This window comes from Pleurodeles waltl, chromosome 10 (genome assembly GCF_031143425.1).
Source record: "Pleurodeles waltl isolate 20211129_DDA chromosome 10, aPleWal1.hap1.20221129, whole genome shotgun sequence".
NCBI lineage: Eukaryota > Metazoa > Chordata > Amphibia > Caudata > Salamandridae > Pleurodeles > Pleurodeles waltl.
The window spans coordinates 895,020,155-895,040,510 of NC_090449.1; the positions used below are offsets into that span (position 1 = coordinate 895,020,155).

The window sequence follows — 20,356 nt, forward strand, 5'->3', positions numbered from 1 at the left end:
CCACATACTAGGGAATTATATGGGTGTACCAGTGTGCCAATGAGAATTGGTAAATGTAGTCACTAGCCTGCAGTCACAAATTTAGAAAGCAGAGAGAGCATAAATACTGAGGTTTTGGTTAGCAGAGACTCAGTGATACAGTTAGGCACCACACAGGGAACACATACAGGGCATACATTATTAGCATTGGGGTCCTGGCTAGTAGGATCCCAGTGACACAGGCAAAAACAAACATACATACAAGTAGAAATGGGGGTAACATGCCAGGCAAGATGGTACTTTCCTACAATGCGGCGGCGGTGTTTTTGGATGCTACAAAGGCCTTTGACTTGTTGGCGTGGAAATATTTATTTGCGCTTCTTGGCAGGGTGGGTATGAGCGAGCGCTTTGTGAATTTGGTACGTCTGCTGTATACAGACAGAGTCTGTTGCTCGTCTGCGGTTGAATGCTAGTATATCAGCCCCCTTCTGGGTAGCTCGGGGAACTTGACAGGGGTGCCCTTTATCCCTGTTACTTTTTGTGATAGCGAAGGAGCCGCTTGTGGCTTTCTTGCGACAACACCATAACAATAAAGGGCTGCCATTCCAGCAGTGGCCTATCTTGATCTCTATGTATGCTGATGACATTGCGCTGTATGCCCGCGAGCCGGGATTTTTTTGATGTTTTGCTGGACGAGGTCATTTGATTTGGCGCATTTTCTGGCATAGTGATTAACTGGTCTAAGTCTGTTGTGCTGCCTCTCTCCTCGGTCTGAAGATCTAATTCCCATTTATAATCTGTCATTGCACCCCCTAACGCCAATAGAAAAACATGTGTTAGGCAAAGGATTATCCTTTGTCCCCATTAGGAACCAAGACCCTGTTGAAAGCAAAACAGAAATATTACAATTTCTCCGCAAGGTCAGATTGAGAGCGTTTTTCAGCGCTTCTCCAACCTTAGATGGTAATGAGGATAGTGGCCTGAGACCCAGATCCAGCTTTCTACCAGAAAGAAATGATTTACCTGAAGAAATTAAAATATTTGAAAACCTAGTGTTAAAATGTAGGAAAGTACCATCTTGCCTGGCATGTTACCCCCATTTTTCACTGTATATATGTTGTTTTAGTTGTATGTGTCACTGGGACCCTGGTAACCCAGGGCCCCAGTGCTCATAAGTGTGCCTGAATGTGTTACCTGTGTAGTGACTAACTGTCTCACTGAGGCTCTGCTAATCAGAACCTCAGTGGTTATGCTCTCTCATTGCTTTCCAAATTGTCACTAACAGGCTAGTGACCATTTTTACCAATTTACATTGGCTTACTGGAACACCCTTATAATTCCCTAGTATATGGTACTGAGGTACCCAGGGTATTGGGGTTCCAGGAGATCCCTATGGGCTGCAGCATTTCTTTTGCCACCCATAGGGAGCTCTGACAATTCTTACACAGGCCTGCCACTGCAGCCTGAGTGAAATAACGTCCACGTTATTTCACAGCCATTTTACACTGCACTTAAGTAACTTATAAGTCACCTATATGTCTAACCTTTACCTGGTAAAGGTTAGGTGCAAAGTTACTTAGTGTGAGGGCACCCTGGCACTAGCCAAGGTGCCCCCACATTGTTCAGAGCCAATTCCCTGAACTTTGTGAGTGCGGGGACACCATTACACGCGTGCACTACATATAGGTCACTACCTATATGTGGCTTCACAATGGTAACTCCGAATATGGCCATGTAACATGTCTATGATCATGGAATTGCCCCCTCTATGCCATCCTGGCATAGTTGGCACAATCCCATGATCCCAGTGGTCTGTAGCACAGACCCTGGTACTGCCAAACTGCCCTTCCTGGGGTCTCACTGCAGCTGCTGCTGCTGCCAACCCCTCAGACAGGCAGCTGCCCTCCTGGGGTCCAGCCAGGCCTGGCCCAGGATGGCAGAACAAAGAACTTCCTCTGAGAGAGGGTGTGACACCCTCTCCCTTTGGAAAATGGTGTGAAGGCATGGGAGGAGTAGCCTCCCCCAGCCTCTGGAAATGCTTTCTTGGGCACAGATGTGCCCAATTCTGCATAAGCCAGTCTACACCGGTTTAGGGACCCCTTAGCCCCTGCTCTGGCGCGAAACTGGACAAAGGAAAGGGGAGTGACCACTCCCCTGACCTGCACCTCCCCTGGGAGGTGTCCAGAGCTCCTCCAGTGTGCTCCAGACCTCTGCCATCTTGGAAACAGAGGTGCTGCTGGCACACTGGACTGCTCTGAGTGGCCAGTGCCACCAGGTGACGTCAGAGACTCCCTGTGATAGGCTCCTTCAGGTGTTAGTAGCCTATCCTCTCTCCTAGGTAGCCAAACCCTCTTTTCTGGCTATTTAGGGTCTCTGTCTCTGGGGAAACTTTAGATAACGAATGCAAGAGCTCATCCGAGTTCCTCTGCATCTCCCACTTCACCTTCTGATAAGGAAACGACCGCTGACCGCGCTGGAAGCCTGCAAACCTGCAACATAGTAGCAAAGACGACTACTGCAACTCTGTAACGCTGATCCTGCCGCCTTCTCGACTGTTTTCCTGCTTGTGCACGCTGTGGGGGTAGCCTGCCTCCTCTCTGCACCAGAAGCTCCGAAGAAATCTCCCGTGGGTCGACGGAATCTTCCCCCTGCAACCGCAGGCACCAAAAAGCTGCATTACCGGTCCCTTGGGTCTCCTCTCAGCACGACGAGCGAGGTCCCTCGAATCCAGCGACTCTGTCCAAGTGACCCCCACAGTCCAGTGACTCTTCAGCCCAAGTTTGGTGGAGGTAAGTCCTTGCCTCACCTCGCTGGGCTGCATTGCTGGGAACCGCGACTTTGCAGCTACTCCGGCCCCTGTGCACTTCCGGCGGAAATCCTTTGTGCACAGCCAAGCCTGGGTCCACGGCACTCTAACCTGCATTGCACGACTTTCTAAGTTGGTCTCCGGCGACGTGGGACTCCTTTGTGCAACTTCGGCAAGCACCGTTTCACGCATCCTCGTAGTGCCTGTTTCTGGCACTTCTCCGGGTGCTACCTGCTTCAGTGAGGGCTCTTTGTCTTGCTCGACGTCCCCTCTCTCTTCAGGTCCAATTTGCGACCTCCTGGTCCCTCCTGGGCCCCAGCAGCGTCCAAAAACGCCAAACGCACGATTTGCGCCTAGCAAGGCTTGTTGGCGTCCTTCCGGCGGGAAAACACTTCTGCACGACTCTCCAAGGCGAGAGGGATCCGTCCACCAAAGGGGAAGTCTCTAGCCCTTTTCGTTCCTGCAGAAACCTCAGCTTCTTCTGTCCAGTCGAAGCTTCTTTGCACCCGCAGCTGGCATTTCCTGGGCATCTGCCCATCTCCGACTTGCTTGTGACTTTTGGACTTGGTCCCCTTGTTCCACAGGTACCCTAGATTGGAAATCCACAGTTGTTGCATTGCTGGTTTGTGTCTTTCCTGCATTATTCCTCTAACACGACTACTTTGTCCTTAGGGGAACTTTAGTGCACTTTGCACTCACTTTTCAGGGTCTTGGGGAGGGTTATTTTGCTAACTCTCACTATTTTCTAATAGTCCCAGCGACCCTCTACAAGGTCACATAGGTTTGGGGTCCATTCGTGGTTCGCATTCCACTTTTGGAGTATATGGTTTGTGTTGCCCCTATCCCTATGTTTCCCCATTGCATCCTATTGTAACTATACATTGTTTGCACTGTTTTCTAAGACTATACTGCATATTTTTGCTATTGTGTATATATATCTTGTGTATATTTCCTATCCTCTCACTGAGGGTACACTCTAAGATACTTTGGCATATTGCCATAAAAATAAAGTACCTTTATTTTTAGTATAACTGTGTATTGTGTTTTCTTATGATATTGTGCATATGACACTAAGTGGTACTGTAGTAGCTTCACACGTCTCCTAGTTCAGCCTAAGCTGCTCTGCTAAGCTACCATTATCTATCAGCCTAAGCTGCTAGACACCCTATACACTAATAAGGGATAACTGGGCCTGGTGCAAGGTGCAAGTACCCCTTGGTACTCACTACAAGCCAGTCCAGCCTCCTACATAAAAGAACTAGATTCATTGAATTCCAAAAGAACTTATTTTAACGACAATTGTTCCCGAATGGAAAAAGAAGCCATTAATGACCTGGCAGAAAACCAAGAAATCATTATTAAACCAGCAGATCAAGGAGGTGGGATTGTAGTCTGGGGGAAAGAACAGTACAATTTGGAAGTCATGAGGCAACTGAGCAATTCATTGCATTATCGTAAAATACAGGATGATATCCCTAAACAGGTTAAGAACAAGATCGAAATACTTACAGCTAGAGCAGAAGAACACAGGTGGATAAGCAAAAAAGAATATACATTTTTAAATCAGACAGATGAAAGAGTCCCTTGTTTTTATATTCTACCGAAGATCCATAAAAGCTTGGAGCATCCACCTGGTAGACCAATAGTATCAGCTTGTGGCTCTATTTTGGAACCTCTGGCCCAACTAGTTGATGTATTTATAAAACCAGCTGTAACCAAAACAACAGCGTATGTAAGAGATTCTATGGATATTATCAACAAGTTAGAAAATCTCACATACGAAGAAAGTAACCAACTCCTGGTGACGTTTGATATAGAATCACTGTATACTAATATTCCACAAGACGAGGCAATTGAGATCATCAAAATGACTCTAGACAATAATACTCAACCCCATACTTCGCCAACTGAATTTTTAGTAGAGTTAGCTACCCTTTGTTTGAAAGACAATTTTTTCAAATAGAACAACCAACTATACCGCCAAGTTAAGGGCGTTGCGATGGGTTGCAGTTTCGCCCCAGAGATCGCTAACTTGGTAATGGACTATTTCGAACAAAAATGGGTTTATTCACAAACAAACCCTTTCCGGAAACACATTAACCATTGGTTCCGGTATATTGATGATATCATAATGATCTGGCAAGGGGCGGTAGAAACTTTAGAAGCATTTCATGTCTGGCTTAACCATCGCACAGCTGATTTCAAATTTACTATGAGCAAAGATAAAGCCAAAATCAATTTTCTTGATTTATGGATATGGAATAAAAATGGCAAATTGGCAGTTAGTCTGTACAAAAAACCTACAGATCGTAACACCCTTTTACATTTCTCCAGCGGACATCCCCGGACACTCAAAGAAAATGTACCTTATGGTCAATTTTTAAGAATTAGAAGGAATTGTACAGAAAAAAATGATTATTTTGAAAATGCAGAGGAACTGAGTAAGAAACTTACAGATAGAGGATATCCCAGGAAACTAGTCAAAAACGCAGCCAAGAGAGCTTGGTTTACCCCGAGAGAAACACTATTGATTCCAAAAGTAAAACCAAAAGAGGTCCCTCTCACTTGTGTAATTACATATAGCCCCAAGGCAAATAAAATACGGTCCATTATTGAACGCAATTGGAAGATCATTAGCGAGTTGAATATAGACAAACCATTGTTTTCATTTAAAAAGGCACGCAGCCTAAAAAAACAATGGGTTAAGGCAGCACAGACACAAACCGAGAGTAAGAGAGATTTAAGGACCCTGTTTCAATTACCAGCAATCCAAGGGCACTTCAGATGTTTGAAATGTTTGGCCTGTCAATATACACAAGACACTAAAGAGGTTAAAATAAATGGAAGAACACATGTACAAAATGATTTCACTAATTGCAATACTAAAAATGTGATCTATTGTATTATGTGCCCATGCGGTAAAGTATATATTGGTCAGACCACACAATTGATAAAAACCAGGATCCTTCAACATCGATCTAGGATTAAATGTGGAGTTAAAGGAGCCCCTTTGGTTGAACACTTTCAGGACTGCGGACACACAGCTGAAGATATATGGTGGACAGTTCTAGTAGCAATACAACCAAAACCGGATGGATTAACAACTACAAAGAAATTACAAAAGATGGAAGCAAGACTCATTGAGCGATTCCAGACAGCTAGAACTCGTCTGAATGATGATGATGATGAAATGTGGGCTCTAATCAAGTGAGATTTGACATTCACCTCAAAGAAACCCCTCAAATTATTCTGTATGTATATAACAACAATTTACCATGGTCAACATTTGACTAGAACAACATAGAAAATAGAGGACTACATTGAAATGCAGTTGAGCTGGAATCAAGCTTTGGAGTAATGGCATCTTTCTGACACAATACTGTCTTTTAACTACATATTTTTAGGTGACATACAGGCACTGGTATACAAAGGATGGAGTACTATTGGGGTACCTTTGACTGTTTATTGGTTTAATTGTAATACCCAGGTATTAGGATACTCAGCCTTACATTGACTGTAGCGAGTTTTGCTTACTAGTAAGCACTTGGTAGATGGGCCATTTAAATCGCAATCAGTAGACTAGCGTTTGAGTACACACATAGTTGATGTTTAAGATAGTCAAACTAGGGAGCAACAATCTGCCCTAGTAGATGTTGCGTCTAACCAGTTAGATGAGGTAATGCTCAAAATAATTGTGGCCAGTGAAATGGGTACGTTCTGGTACAAATTCCTGAATGACGTTTGAATTCACAGCAATAGCAGACCAGTGACCGCACATCCATGTCGGCTGTTAAATGATAGACGAGGGAATGGCAGTCAATCCGGCTCAGCAATTATCAGTGTCAGTCAGTGAGGCTGGTTAGTGTTGTTGATATATTAAATTAAAAAGATGGGGTGAATAATAGGGCTTGAATTGCTGATGCAAAAAGACAGCACCGGTAGACTTATTTAAACAGGCATATGCGTGCTCGTTTCAAGATGGCCGCCGCTATTACATTGGGCGGTGACCATGACTAGCAAGGAGCTAGATGTCCCAAACCAAATAATGATTGGCTTGGCTATTGGAGACGCCAGTGCGTATGCACCGCGTGACGTCGCATAGCAACGTTTGGGAAACGGAAGTTAGATTAGGTAATGCTCAAAATAATCGTGGCCAGTGAAATGTGTACGTTCAGGTACAAATTCCTGAATGACGTTTGAATTCATAGCAATAGTAGACCAGTGACCGTACATCCATGTCGGCTGTTAAATGATAGACGAGGGAATGGCAGTCAATCCGGCTCAGCAATTATCAGTGTCAGTCAGTTAGGCTGGCAAGTGTTGTGGCTATATTAAATTAAAAATATGTGGTGAATAATAGGGCTTGAATTGCTGACGCAAAAAGACAGTACCGGTAGACTTATTTAAACAGGCACATGCGTGCTTGTTTCAAGATGGCCGCCGCTATTACATTGGGCGGTGACCATGACTAGCAAGGAGCTGGATGTCCTAAACCAAATAATGATCGGCTTGGCTATTTGAGACGCTAGTGTGTATGCACCACATGACGTCGCATAGCAACGTTTGGGAAACGGCAAGATTTGCCCGGGATCAAACTTGGGGACTGGATAACAATTGCGAGCACACGCCGCACCCGGTAAAAACGGTAAATTTCTTTAGAGTTTGATATTCAAGGGTTTTGAACGGCTTAGTATATAAGCCTTTAGCCACTAACTGAGAATAGAGCCTTGTAATTTCTGACGTTAGATTATGTGTTTCAATTAGGAAATCGACTCATAATACATTGACTGGATTTGAAATAGTAATCGACTCTGCTGATCCAAGGACTGCGGAAAGGATGGAATACACGGTGTCCCTTCTATATGAAGGTAAAATAGTGAAACTGTTCAGAACAACAATAAGGTAGACTGTATGGACTTTTTACAATTAGTCTGACAAAAAACGGAGCAGAGCCTAATACAAACGTTTTAGTCTTTGGCCGTCTAAATCGGTTATCTATCTATATATATATATATATATATATATATATATATATATATATATATATTTGCCTAGTTTTCCTACAAAAATATAATTAAAAAAAAAAATTGAGGAAATACTGTTATAAATAGAGCTTCATTTAATATCAGTTTCTCTGATGGCATGTAATATACATCTGTATGTGTTTATTTAATGTATATATGAATGTATTTCTGATATAGGTATGTTTAATTGTCTTTTTAGAACTATGATTGCCCTTCTTCAGTCCTGATGAGGCCATAAATGAACTGGCCGAAACGCGTTGACCTTTTTGTATTGCAAGTGGATTGGGCTTGTCAATTATTGGACTATATCATTGGAAAAAACTTTTGAAGATGCACACTATCGCGCTTGTGTGAAAGAAATACACAAGTCTCTGATAGTCAAGTGCATGAAAAAACCCAGGAGCTTAGCAAATAAAAGTGGATCACATTAGGAGTGACATAATAGTGACCACATTTTCAATACGTAGGGCACTACCTTAAGTTGTTCTCTTTCTTATTGTTTAAAATTCTAGATGTAAATTACTGTAAGAGTATTGTGAATAATTTATTCTGTTTTGTACATGTATTTATGTAATATGTTTTAAGTTGTGTTTGACATCACCTTAGATCCTTTTTGCTACACAAAAATTATGGTTTTTGGAAATAATCATGAAAAAGAAATAAATTCAGTAATAACAGAATAATTGACTGTTATTATAATTTATTGTTAAATTCATCCCTACCTGCCATTTGTTCTTTTTCACTGCCTCTCTCCTCGGGGACAGTGGATTTTTCGTCCCGATATCCTATTGAGTGGGCAAGCGGTGCGGTACGGTATCTGGGAGCCTGGTTGAGCTGTGACGTTGAAACGCTCTGGATGGCTAATTACGGCAAGGTCATGTCTTGTTTGGATGACAGGACTGAGGTGTGGCACTCCGTGCCATTGTCCCTAATAGAGCGTATCGCTGTTGCCAAAATGGTAGTGTTACCTACATTTCTGTATTTGTTTGTGAATCTCCCTCTCGTCCTCACAGCTGTTTTTTTTAAACGCCTTCGCTCTGCTATGATTCGGCTGGTTTGGGCAGGTGGCCAGCCTAGAATTGCATGGGAGAAATTGACATTGCCGTTTGAACTGGGCGGCCTTGCTGCTCCTGACCTGGAGCTCTATCATCATTGTGCGCAAGCTCACTTCGCGTATTACTGGATTCACTCTGTTCGATACATGTCGCATCTTGCTCCCGAGAGCGATGTGGTTTGGCCGGACGGATTGACGCAAGTTTTTTGGAGCTTGTCTCAGCCCAGGCCTCGGGGACTGGACACGGTGGCGTGCACTATAGGGCCTGGATGGCGTTATTGAAGCGATCTGGTGTACACGAGCCCTTTGCGATGTCGGTGCTTGCCGTTGCAGATGAGGATGTTCCGAGATTTGCAGCTGCAGAGTTATCTTTGTGACTCCGACCTGTCTCTATTAGGGGACTGGTTTGTGGAGGGGCAGCTTATCTCTCCGGAGATGGCGCTTGGAGATGAGACTGATAACGCGTTACTTCAGCTATATGTCTTGCGTGTACGTGCAATGCTCCGTGCGCGCTACTCTGGTCTGCCAGAGACCCCGCTGCTATGCCGGGTGCTGGAGATATTATGGAGTGCACAGTCGCCGAGGAAGCTCATCACCAAGTTGTATGGCTGCTTGCAGGAACAGCGGGCGAGGCTGCAATGTCTGCTAACGCTAAGTGGGAAGCGGATGTCGGTGAGGCCATCTCAGACGAGGCATGGAAGAAGTGCTGTGCGCAAATGAGGGAGCTGTCGCAGAACAAAAGGCTGTGACTCATTTATTTCAAATTTATGCACCACCTATATCACACTCCGAGGTTTATATGCTATGGGGCTACGTGCAGATGCTAACCGTGAAAGATGTCACGCCCCGGACGCCGATTTTCTCCATCTGGCATGGCACTGTGGGGAAGTACGCAACTTTTGGCTGGAAGTAATGCATGCAATTGAAGAGATGACCGGCTTTTCGTTGACCCCTTCTCCTGTGTTGGTGCTGCTTGGATGGATGGATGAAGTATTGGTAGTTATGCGGAGATTGGTGGGCACGTTGCTGCTGTTGGCCAAGCATAGGGTTGCGATATGTTGGGGACGGGGACGGCCTCCTTGTGTTTCTGAATGGCTGCGTGACGCTGCGTTCTGTCAGGAGCAACTGACGACTTATTGGGAGCTGGTACCTGAGGGCTCCCGGCCTCGAGACATGTGGGCGCCTCTGCGCTCCTTTTTGGAGACCACTTACTAAGACATGGGTGCTCATTCCGACTGGCCATGCATCTGAGAATTAGCTTTATGTTGCCGATCCTGTGCGATGTTGATGATTGTGAGGATAGATGATTGTGCGGCCCGCGCCTCCCCCCTGCTTTCCTCTTTATGTCTCTGCTAGTTGCAGATCTGTTTTTAGCACTTAGAGCGTGAGCATTCACTGTTAAAGGCCCTGGACTTGCGCTCCCTAAGGCCTAATATTCTGGTACTACTGTTGGATTTTGATGTCTTTGTGCTGAGGGGTGGACACTTCCTCCTGATACCTTTTCTCCTGAGAACTGCTGGAGAGGCCTCTGTTGTTGTACACTATTGGGCTATGTATGTGCTAACGTTGCATCGTTCGAAGAGCTTCTTTGTTGTATGTTCATTTAAAACAGAAAAAAATAAAAAAAAAAAAAATAATCTCTCTTGTAGTGTGTCCTGAGGGAACTTGCAGTACTTTACTTCTACTTTCGGGCGGCTGGGTTGGGGTTCATTACTTACCTTTGGTGTTTTCTTACACTCCCAGTGCCCCTCTACACACTACACTTGCCTATGGGGGAATTCGTGATTCGCACTTCACTTTTTTAGCATACGGTTTGTGTTGCCCCTAGGCCTATTGCATTCTATTGTATTTTTTATACTGTTTGCACTATTCTATGACTGTTTACTTACCTGATTTTGGTTACAAGTGTATATATTGTGTATAATACTTACCTCCAGGAGGAGTATTGCCTCTAAGATATTTTGGCCTTGTGTCACTAAAAAACAGTACTTTTTATTTTGGTAACACCGAGTATTGTCTTTTATTGTGTATAAGTACTGTGTAACTATAGTGGTATTGCAGAAGCTTTGCATGTCTCCTATTCAGCCTAAGTTGCTCTGCCACAGCTACCTCTAGACAGCCTAAGCTGCTACAACACTGCCTACATTTCACTAATAAGGGATAACTGGACCTGGTATAAGGTGTGAGTACCTTAGGTACCCACTACAAACCAGGCCAGCCTCCTACATTGGTGGTGCATGCAATGGGGGTGGGGTGGGTTGTTAAAAACAACAAAATGTTCTGTAAATATTTTTTGTCATTCACCGTCAGGAAGCTACATATAAAAAATTGCACAGCTTAAATGAGAAATAAACACAAAACTTAAATTAATCCGTGGTAAATGCACTATAGTAAATTAAGAAAACCGTTAGTTAATGCACTGCAGCGGTCTGGGTGTAACCAGAGACACATAGCATTAAATCTTGCTGGTGCAGTGGAGATTTTGGAGAATACTGATTTCTGTATTTTTAGTATTGCAGGCCAGGCACCAGCCGATGAAGGAACGTCATTATTTTAAACTTGCGTTATATGAAATGTAAAATAGACCGATGCAAAATGCACAAAAATGTTTAAGAGAAAATAGTGCTCCCAAAAAATGTGATATTAGAAACCACCCCACAACTTAACCATTTTGTTTATTTAGGTGTCCCTTAAAAGCAAGCACTTCACAGCTCAGCTCATGTTTTAAAGAGTATTTATTTGGCTGCCACAATGTGTGTACGGTGAGGACATCATGGGCTGAAAGGATGGTAGCATGATGGGCTAACTTTATTTTGGATGTTTATATTTGTAGGAAAGTACCATCTTGCCTGGCATGTTGCCCCCATTTTCACTGTATGTATGTTTTAGCCCTTGTGTGACTGGGATCCTGCTAGGCAGGACCCCAGTGCTCATAGTATGTGTCCTGTATGTGTTCCTTGTGTGGTGCCTAACTGTATCACTGAGGCTCTGCTAACCAGAACCTCAGTATTTATGCTCTCTCTGCTTTCTAAATTTGTCACTGCAGGCTAGTGACTATATTTACCAATTCTCATTGGCACACTGGTACACCCATATAATTCCCTTGTATACAGTACCTAGGTACCCAGGGTATTGGGGTTCCAGGAGATCCCTATGGGCTACAGCATTTCTTTTGCCACCCATAGGGAGCTCAGACAATTCTTACACAGGCCTGCCACTACAGCCTGAGTGAAATAACGTCCACGTTATTTCACAGCCATTTTTCACTGCACGTGAGTAACTTATAAGTCACCTATATATTTAACCTTCACTTGGTGAAGGTTGGGTGCCAAGTTACTTAGTGTGTGGGCACCCTGGCACTAGCCAAGGTGCCCCCACATCGTTCAAGGCAAATTCCCCGAACTTTGAGAGTGCGGGGACACCATTACACACGTGCACTATACATAGGTCCCTACCTATGTATAGCGTCACAATGGTAACTCCGAACATGGCCATGTAACATTTCTAAGATCATGGAATTGTCCCCCCAATACCATTCTGGTATTGGGGGGACAATTCCATGATCCCCCGGGTCTCTAGCACAGAACCCGGGTACTGGCAAACTCCCTTTCCGGGGTTTCCACTGCAGCTGCTGCCAACCCCTCAGACAGGATTCTGCCCTCCTGGGGTCGGGGAAGCCCCAGCACAGGAAGGCAGAACAAAGGATTTCCTCTGAGAGAGGGTGTTACACCCTCTCCCTTTGGAAATAGGTGTGAAGGGCTGGGGAGGAGTAGCCTACCCCAGCCTCTGGAAATGCTTTGATGGGCACAGATGGTGCCCACCTCTGCATAAGCCAGTCTACACCGGTTCAGGGATCCCCCAGCCCTGCTCTGGTGTGAAACTTGACAAAGGAAAGGGGAGTGACCACTCCCCTGACCAGTACCTCCCAGAGGAGGTGCCCAGAGCTCCTCCAGTGTGTCCCAGACCTCTGCTATCTTGGAAACAGAGGTGTTGGGGGCACACTGGACTGCTCTGAGTGGGTAGTGCCAGCAGGTGACGTCAGAGACCCCCTCTTATAGGCTCTTACTTCTCTTGGTAGCCAATCCTCCTTTCTTGGTAGTCAAACCTCCTTTTCTGGCTATTTAGGGCTTTCTCTGGGGAATCCTTCAGATAACGAATGCAAGAGCTCACCAGAGTTCCTCTGCACTTCCCTCTTCAACTTCTGCCAAGGATCGACCGCTGACTGCTCCAGGACGCCTGCAAAACTGCAACAAAGTAGCAAGACGACTACCAGCAACATTGTAGCGCCTCATCCTGCCGGCTTTCTCGAATGTTTCCTGGTGGTGCATGCTCGGGGGCTGTCTGCCTTCACCCTGCACTGGAAGCCAAGAAGAAATCTCCTGTGGGTCGAAGGAATCTTCCCTCTGCTAACGCAGGCACCAATAGACTGCATCACTGGTCCTCTGGGTCCCCTCTCCTCTCGACGAGCGTGGTCCCTGGAACACAGGAGCTATATCCAAGTGACCCCCACAGTCCAGTGATCCTTCAGTCCAAGTTTGGTGGAGGTAAGTCCTTGCCCCCCCCACACTAGACTGCAAACCTGTGTACTGCATGATTTGCAGCTTCTCTGGCTTCTGTGCACTTCTCCAAGGATTCCTTCGTGCACAGCCTAGCCTGGGTCCCCAGCACTCCGTCCTGCAGTGCTCAACCCTCTGAGTTGGACTGCGACATCGTGGGACCCTCCTTTGTGACTCTGAGCCAGCTCCGGTTCACAAATCTTCTAAGTGCCTGCTCCGGAACTTCTGCGGGTGCTGCCTGCTTCTGTGGGTGCTCTGAGTTGCTGAGCGCCCCCTCTATCTCCGCCTCCAAGGGGCGACATCCTGGTCCTCCCTGGTCCCCAGCAGCACCCAAAAACCTCTACCGCGACCCTTGAAGCTAGAAAGGCTTGTTTGCGATATTTCTGCATGGAAACACTTCTGCAAAATCCAGGACACCGTGGGACATCTTCCAGCCAAAGGAGAAGTTCCTAGCTCTTTTCGTTGCTGCAGAATCTTTGGCTTCTTTTACTCAGAGGCAGCCTTCTTGCACCTTCATCCAGGTTTTCCTGGGCTCCCGCCCCCTCGGACACTAGTGCGACTCTTGGACTTGGTCCCCTTGCCTTGCAGGTCCTCAGGTCCAGGAATCCGTCTTCAGTGCTTTGCTAGTGTTTGTGGTTCTTGCAGAATCCCCCTATCACGACTAATGTGTTTTATTGAGGTAGTAGGGGTACTTTACTCCTACTTTTCAGGGTCTTGGGGTGGGGTATCTTGGACACCCTGACTGTTTTCTTACAGTCCCAGCGACCCTCTACAAGCTCCCATAGGTCTGGGGTCCATTTGTGATTCACATTCCACTTTTGGAGTATATGGTTTGTGTTGCCCCTATGTTCATCTACTGCATCCTATTGTAATTCTACACTGTTTGCATTACTTTTCTTACTATCACTTACCTGTTTTGGGTTTGTGTACATATAACTTGTGTATATTACTAATCTTCTAACTGAGGGTACTCACTGAGATACTTTTGGCATATTGTCATAAAAATAAAGTACCTTTATTTTTAGTATCTCTGAGTATTGCGTTTTCTCATGATATTGTGCTATATGATATAAGTGGTATAGTAGGAGCTTTGCATGTCTCCTAGTTCAGCCTAAGCTTTGCCATAGATACCTTCTATCAGCCTAAGCGGCTAGAAACACCTCTATTCTACTAATAAGGGATAACTGGACGTAGCACAGGGTGTAAGTACCACAAGGTACCCACTATAAGCCAGGCCAGCCTCTTACAATATTGCACAAACTATCCCACTCATGCTATTACAGAATTATATGTAGCAACAAGAGTACATGCTCTACCGGCAGGGTTACGGAAGTATTTGGGAGGTTTGCAAGAAAGCTTTATACACTACATGGAAGGAGATGACTGTGAAGAGAAGCAGTAGAGGGTTTAGTTCACATGACGAGTAATATGGTGGCAAATATCTGGTGTGATGCTTAGGTCATATGTAGGAGTATGATAGCATTTCAGATATGATTAGGGATGTTATAAATGTAGTCAAAGAATGTCATGAGTAATTTAATATACAAGTGTGAAAGCAATGCATCGCAAGGTTGCAACTAATAGTTACTTTAGGGTGAATTCCAGTGAGCAAAATTTTATATTTTATATTTATAATTTATATATAATTTTATATTTCTTCAGTGAATTTCTAAGTTTACCAAAGTTAGATATTCTTGCAATTCCTATAACATCACTTTAACCTTTGTGTTTTTTTCAGTGAATTTCAAGGATTTTCTGTCCTCTGTGGTCCTTTGTGCATGGCCATACCCCCTCCCTCTTTCCCACCACGGCAGTGGTGCTACTACTAGCCGTCCCGCTTGCAATGCATGGTCTTTTGTGCTGCTACTGCTCCCTCCCACCTATGCTATGTGGTCAGCTTTCTGTCCCTGAGCCCCTTCCACCTTCTTTCCAATGTCTGTGTGTAGTCCCTCCATGGTGTGTTGTGCTTCCAGTGCCCGTACCACCGGCCCTGCATGGTCAGCTCGCAGCTCCTGCCTTCCATGGTCCGATGGCATGGTAAATTCATACATGTTTTTGAATTTAGAACACCTTATATATTCTAACATGCCTGTGGCATCATTTACGTGGTTGTTTGCAGAGGTCCGCTGGTGTATAGGATCTTCAAGCCAGTGCCCACCCTTAGCTTGGATCCCTGTGATAGTTTACTGATCTCGGTTAAACAGCACACATGCTGTACTTAAGTAATTTAAAGTGCTGTCATGTGCTAGTGAGGCCATTCACAGGAGAGCGTCCTGAAATGCGTGCTTAGGAGATGTGCTCCACAAAACATTCACCTTTAGATCGCATGTCAATCACATTGTTAAAACTAGTTTTTGGACATTGAAGATGCTAAAGAAAGTTTTCTCTTTCCTTCAAAGGGAATGGAGAATTACAGTGACTTTAGCACTGGTAGTATCCAAATTGGACTATTGCAATGCTCTGATGCTTAATTTGGATAAAACATCTCTGAAGAAACTTCAGTTGATTCAAAATACTGCTGCTCTGGCTATTTTGTACCTCCCATGTTCAGCATCGGCCAGTAGCAGTTTAAAACAACTGCACTGGCTTCCGGTGGCCCAGCGTATCATTTTTAAGACCTTTTGTCTGACTTACAAAGCAGTACACGGAAATGGTTCCAAATATTTGACTTCCAGGCTACGTTGGTATAAACCCAAATCGACAACTTCGCTCGGTAGGAGCTTTCAGAATTCAGGTCCCCCGCACCTATAAAGCAAAATGGGGAGACAAAGCTTTTACGGTGGATGCATCTAAATGTTGGAACTCTCTTCCCCTGGTTATCAGGAAGGAACAAAATGTCTTAGCTTTCAGGAGGTTGGTCAAAACATGGGTTTTTCCGCACTAGTGTTCTCCTTTGAATTTCTCTTTATTCTGTGGGCTCTTCTCCTTTCCTTCTTAGCGCTTTGATGCCTCGGCCGGAATGCGCTTTATAAATACAAAATACAAATACAAAATACAAATACTTGCATTGTACGACATGCAATCAATTAAAGGTAAATGTCACTGTTTAAAGTGCATTTAGGAGATTATCATGGATGAAGTGGATGGATTTTGAAATTGTGGAAAGTTTTGTTTCAGGAGCAGTGATTAATTGAGTCATTTTTAAATGTGGACATCTGCATTAGTAAAGCAGGCATTCATGCCTTTGGCCATTCTGGTTGTAAAATAAGATGTCTGTTGCTAGTAAGGTATGTTGTTCCACACAGAATTCCATATTAGGCACATTACTTTATGCCATCTCTGTTAGACCTGGCATCCTTGGCGCAGGCTTCCCTGCCTTTTTGCCTCTGCTTCCTATGCTGGGACTGTCTCCTGGACTTTGTTTTTGCTGGTTTTTGATATTCTGGGCACTTTATCACTGCTGACCGGTGCTAAAGTGCAAGTGCTCTCTATAAACTATATTTGTAGTTGGCTTTTCCATGATTGGCATATTTGGTTTACTAGGAAGTCCCTAGTAAAGTGCACGAACGGTGCCTAGGGCTTGTTAATCAAAAGCTACGAGTGGGTCTGCGGCACTGATTGTGCCACCCAGTAGCCCTGTAAACATGGCTCAAACCTGCCACTGCAGTGTCTGTGTTTGCAGTTTTAAACTGCAAATTCGACCTGGCAAGTTTACCCAATTGCCAGGCCCAAACCTTCCCTTTTTGTACATGTAAGGCACTCCTCAGGTATGCCTTAGGTAGCCGCATGGACAGGATGCAGTGTATGTTAAAGGTACGACATGTACTGATGTGTTTTTCATGTCCTGCCAGTGAACTACTGCCAAATTTGGCTTTCACTGTTGCAAGGCCTCTCTCCATCATAAGTTATCATGGGGACTGTCTTTAAATATCTTTTAAGTGCAGTTTCCTAATGGGAGCAGATAGAGACGTGGAGTTTTGGCTCTTTGAACTCACAGGTTAAAAATACATCTTCTGGTAAAGTTGGTTTTTAGATTGTCGATTTGAAAATGCCATTTTTAGAAAGTGGGCATTTTTTTGCTTAACCATTCTGTGCCTCTGCTTGATTGTGTATTCTACGTCTGGGTCAGACTGACAGTTGGGCTGTTATCAATTTCCTCTAGACAGTGACACAGAGGGAGCTGGGGTGTAGCCTGCATATCCTGATGAGTCCCTGGGCTAGAGTGGGGCGGGAGGAGCTGAAACTTACACCTGAAAGGGCTGTGTCTGTCCTCCCACAATGCAGTCTCAAACCTCCTGGTGTGTGTCTGAGGTCTGGCCTGGGCAAGAAAGTATCTTGTGAACAATAGAGACTTTTCTTTGAAGTTTGCCTAGTTCAAAGTCAGAAAGGTGTGGACCCAAAATCCTTTTTCCCTCATAAATATTGTTCTTGGTAGTTTGGCGTCACACAACCTGGATGTAACTTTGAAATATAAACTGATAGATCCACTGTTAGCAGTTGTATTGCATTTCATAACATCAAACTGGAAAAAGCCAGTTTTGTAACTTTTCCAGCTTAGTGGAATGCTGTTTGTTTTCATCACAGATTGGACACTAACTAGGTTTCCCCTGTTTCATTGGCTATTAATATGGATTTATTATGGTTTTCTCTATCTATTTACCTTTCCCTAATCTCCACTCCAATTAGTGAAATTATTACTGTATGAGCTGAGGTTAGAAAACCACCCTGAGCATCTGTCTTTACCCTTTATATTGATATCTTAATATTTTGAAAATTGCATGTTATAGATGACCATACTTAACTTTAGTGTTTACAGTTTTTTATGCATGTCTTGTTATATCCTTTCAACATGATCCGATAACCCTCCCTTCCCTTACCCATTCCCCTCCCCATTAATCTTTTTCTAATTCTGTTATTTCCCAGCATAGGTACACTGAATTCTTTTCATATTTTATTGTACTTTCATTTTTTCTTATTATATTTAATGTTTATCATTTCTTGCCTTATCAATTTTTGCATTTATCCTATGTACTAGAATGTTTCTTTTGCTGTTTTACAATAAACACAAACTTTAAAAAAGACTTACAGATCTATAGGCAAATGCAGCAAAGTAATGTATGTCGCCCTCTCAACTATAAGGTGAATACTAATTCCAAGCCTTTGAATCTGTGACATCAGAACTAAAAGCATGGAAAGGTTGAACGCTGTAGGGAGCCTAGCTGAATAAAGATTTGCAGGACTGCCTTCTCGGGTCTTCTATCAGCCCTAGTGGCAACAACAATGCTGTAATTAGCGAAGCCCATGTTGCAGGCTTACTAATCTAGCACAGGGATGTTAACAGTAAATAGCATATTTTATTTCATTTATTTAATGGATAAAAGGTCAACCTTTAGACAAAAGAAGTTGTACACTGCAACAGAACCAGGGTATGAAATCCTATATACAGTTTGGGTAGAAATATACACTTTTATTGTGCACCTGACGTTTGGTGACAGACAAAAATAGAGGAAATATTTTTCATTCTCAGAACTGGATAAAACACAAAAAGGCACTTGACATACTGAACTACTCACAACAACCACATAATGATTAATGTCCTTTCTCTAAAGTAAGATTAAAACATTGCAGAATAATGTAAGATTGTACTCTATCCATCATGGATGACTATAAATGGTCCTGCCTCTTCTTGACATCTCAGGCTGCAAACATGAAAATATATGCATCTTGCTCTAAAATCACTAATACTAGACGTAGGGTGTTACTATGATTTACGCATTTATTGGGATATACACATTCCTGCAGGAAACAAGTAACACATGTGACTACCAGCTGAGGTGCCTCAATGTGCAAGTGCACATTTGACAAGACATGGGACTGAGTAGCTGCCAGCAAGTCATTAATCTTGAGTTCATCAAGAATTAGTCACACAACTGTGAAATAGAACTGTGTAGCCACAAAGGAAACAATGGCACAGATCATGCTTATGGAACGACATGTTCCTACTAACCAGGAAATGTGGGTCCTCCAATTTAGCAGCAGGTGAAGTGGCACTGGGACCCAGAGGCCTGAGGGGCCCATTAAACTCTGATTATTAGGTTACTTTACTACTAAAGAGCACGAGTGGGGCACATTTGCCATCCTTGCTACGCCACTGGTCCCCCTATCACACAGAAGACTTAGAAACTCTCATTTAGTACGGTGGCTTGAAAGGAAATTCCAACTCTTCTCCAATTTTAACGTTTCTCCAGGCTGGCACACTGGGATATTTCAAAGGTAGGATGTCTGCAGGAAGAAGTATCCATTAGACTGCCCTAGGTTTGGACAACAAATAGAACAGTGTAGATGATATGGCTTGGTAGCAGCTGAGAGAGGACGCAGACCATGAGTGCCAGACAATGGAAAGTCATACTTCAGGAGGTTGGATTAGACTAGGACAGGAACACTACCAAGACAGTGTGAGACTGACATCACTAAACATTTCTAAGTGTAAAAGATCTTTACCCAATGGATTCTACTTGTACAGATTTTCTCATTCACATGCCTTACATTTCAGTGTATAGCCGACTCGTTTCAGTTACCACCTAGTACTCCTGATTCCTGTACTAAAATAAACTAATATTCTAATATTGAAGTAGGATAGTTATGATGGTATCAGAAATGACCATTATGTTTTTTGAATCATATTCTGAATTATTGCTTGAAAATAACCTGAATTTTAAAACTCCAGGTGCCACATTTTGGGAGATAAAGCGTGTTTTTTGTGAGCAACTGAAAGAAAGAAAATGAATTTGAAAATGTCGAATGAGGTCCTATACCTCTGTTCGTTACCTGATCAGGAGGAGGGCAGTACAAGCATTTATCCAATCTACCAGGTCTCAGCAAAGCTGGGTCAATCAAATCGGGGCGACTTGTAGCTGCTAGTACGTAAACACCTGCAAAATACAAAGATCTTTTGTAATTTCCCTGAAGACAATTTAAGCAATGTAAAACAAAATAG

General features: G+C 43.8%; 1 protein-coding gene across 2 annotated transcripts in view; it reads right to left on the minus strand.

Annotated features, from left to right (window-relative positions):
- PEX1 (peroxisomal biogenesis factor 1) overlaps window positions 1-20,356 on the minus strand; it is a 729,162-nt gene that overhangs the window by 315,685 nt on the left and 393,121 nt on the right. For both annotated transcript variants that reach the window (XM_069211642.1, XM_069211643.1), the window contains exon 19: window positions 20,188-20,291. In XM_069211642.1, coding sequence (XP_069067743.1) covers window positions 20,188-20,291 — 104 coding nt within the window. The remainder of the gene's footprint in view (window positions 1-20,187; window positions 20,292-20,356) is intronic.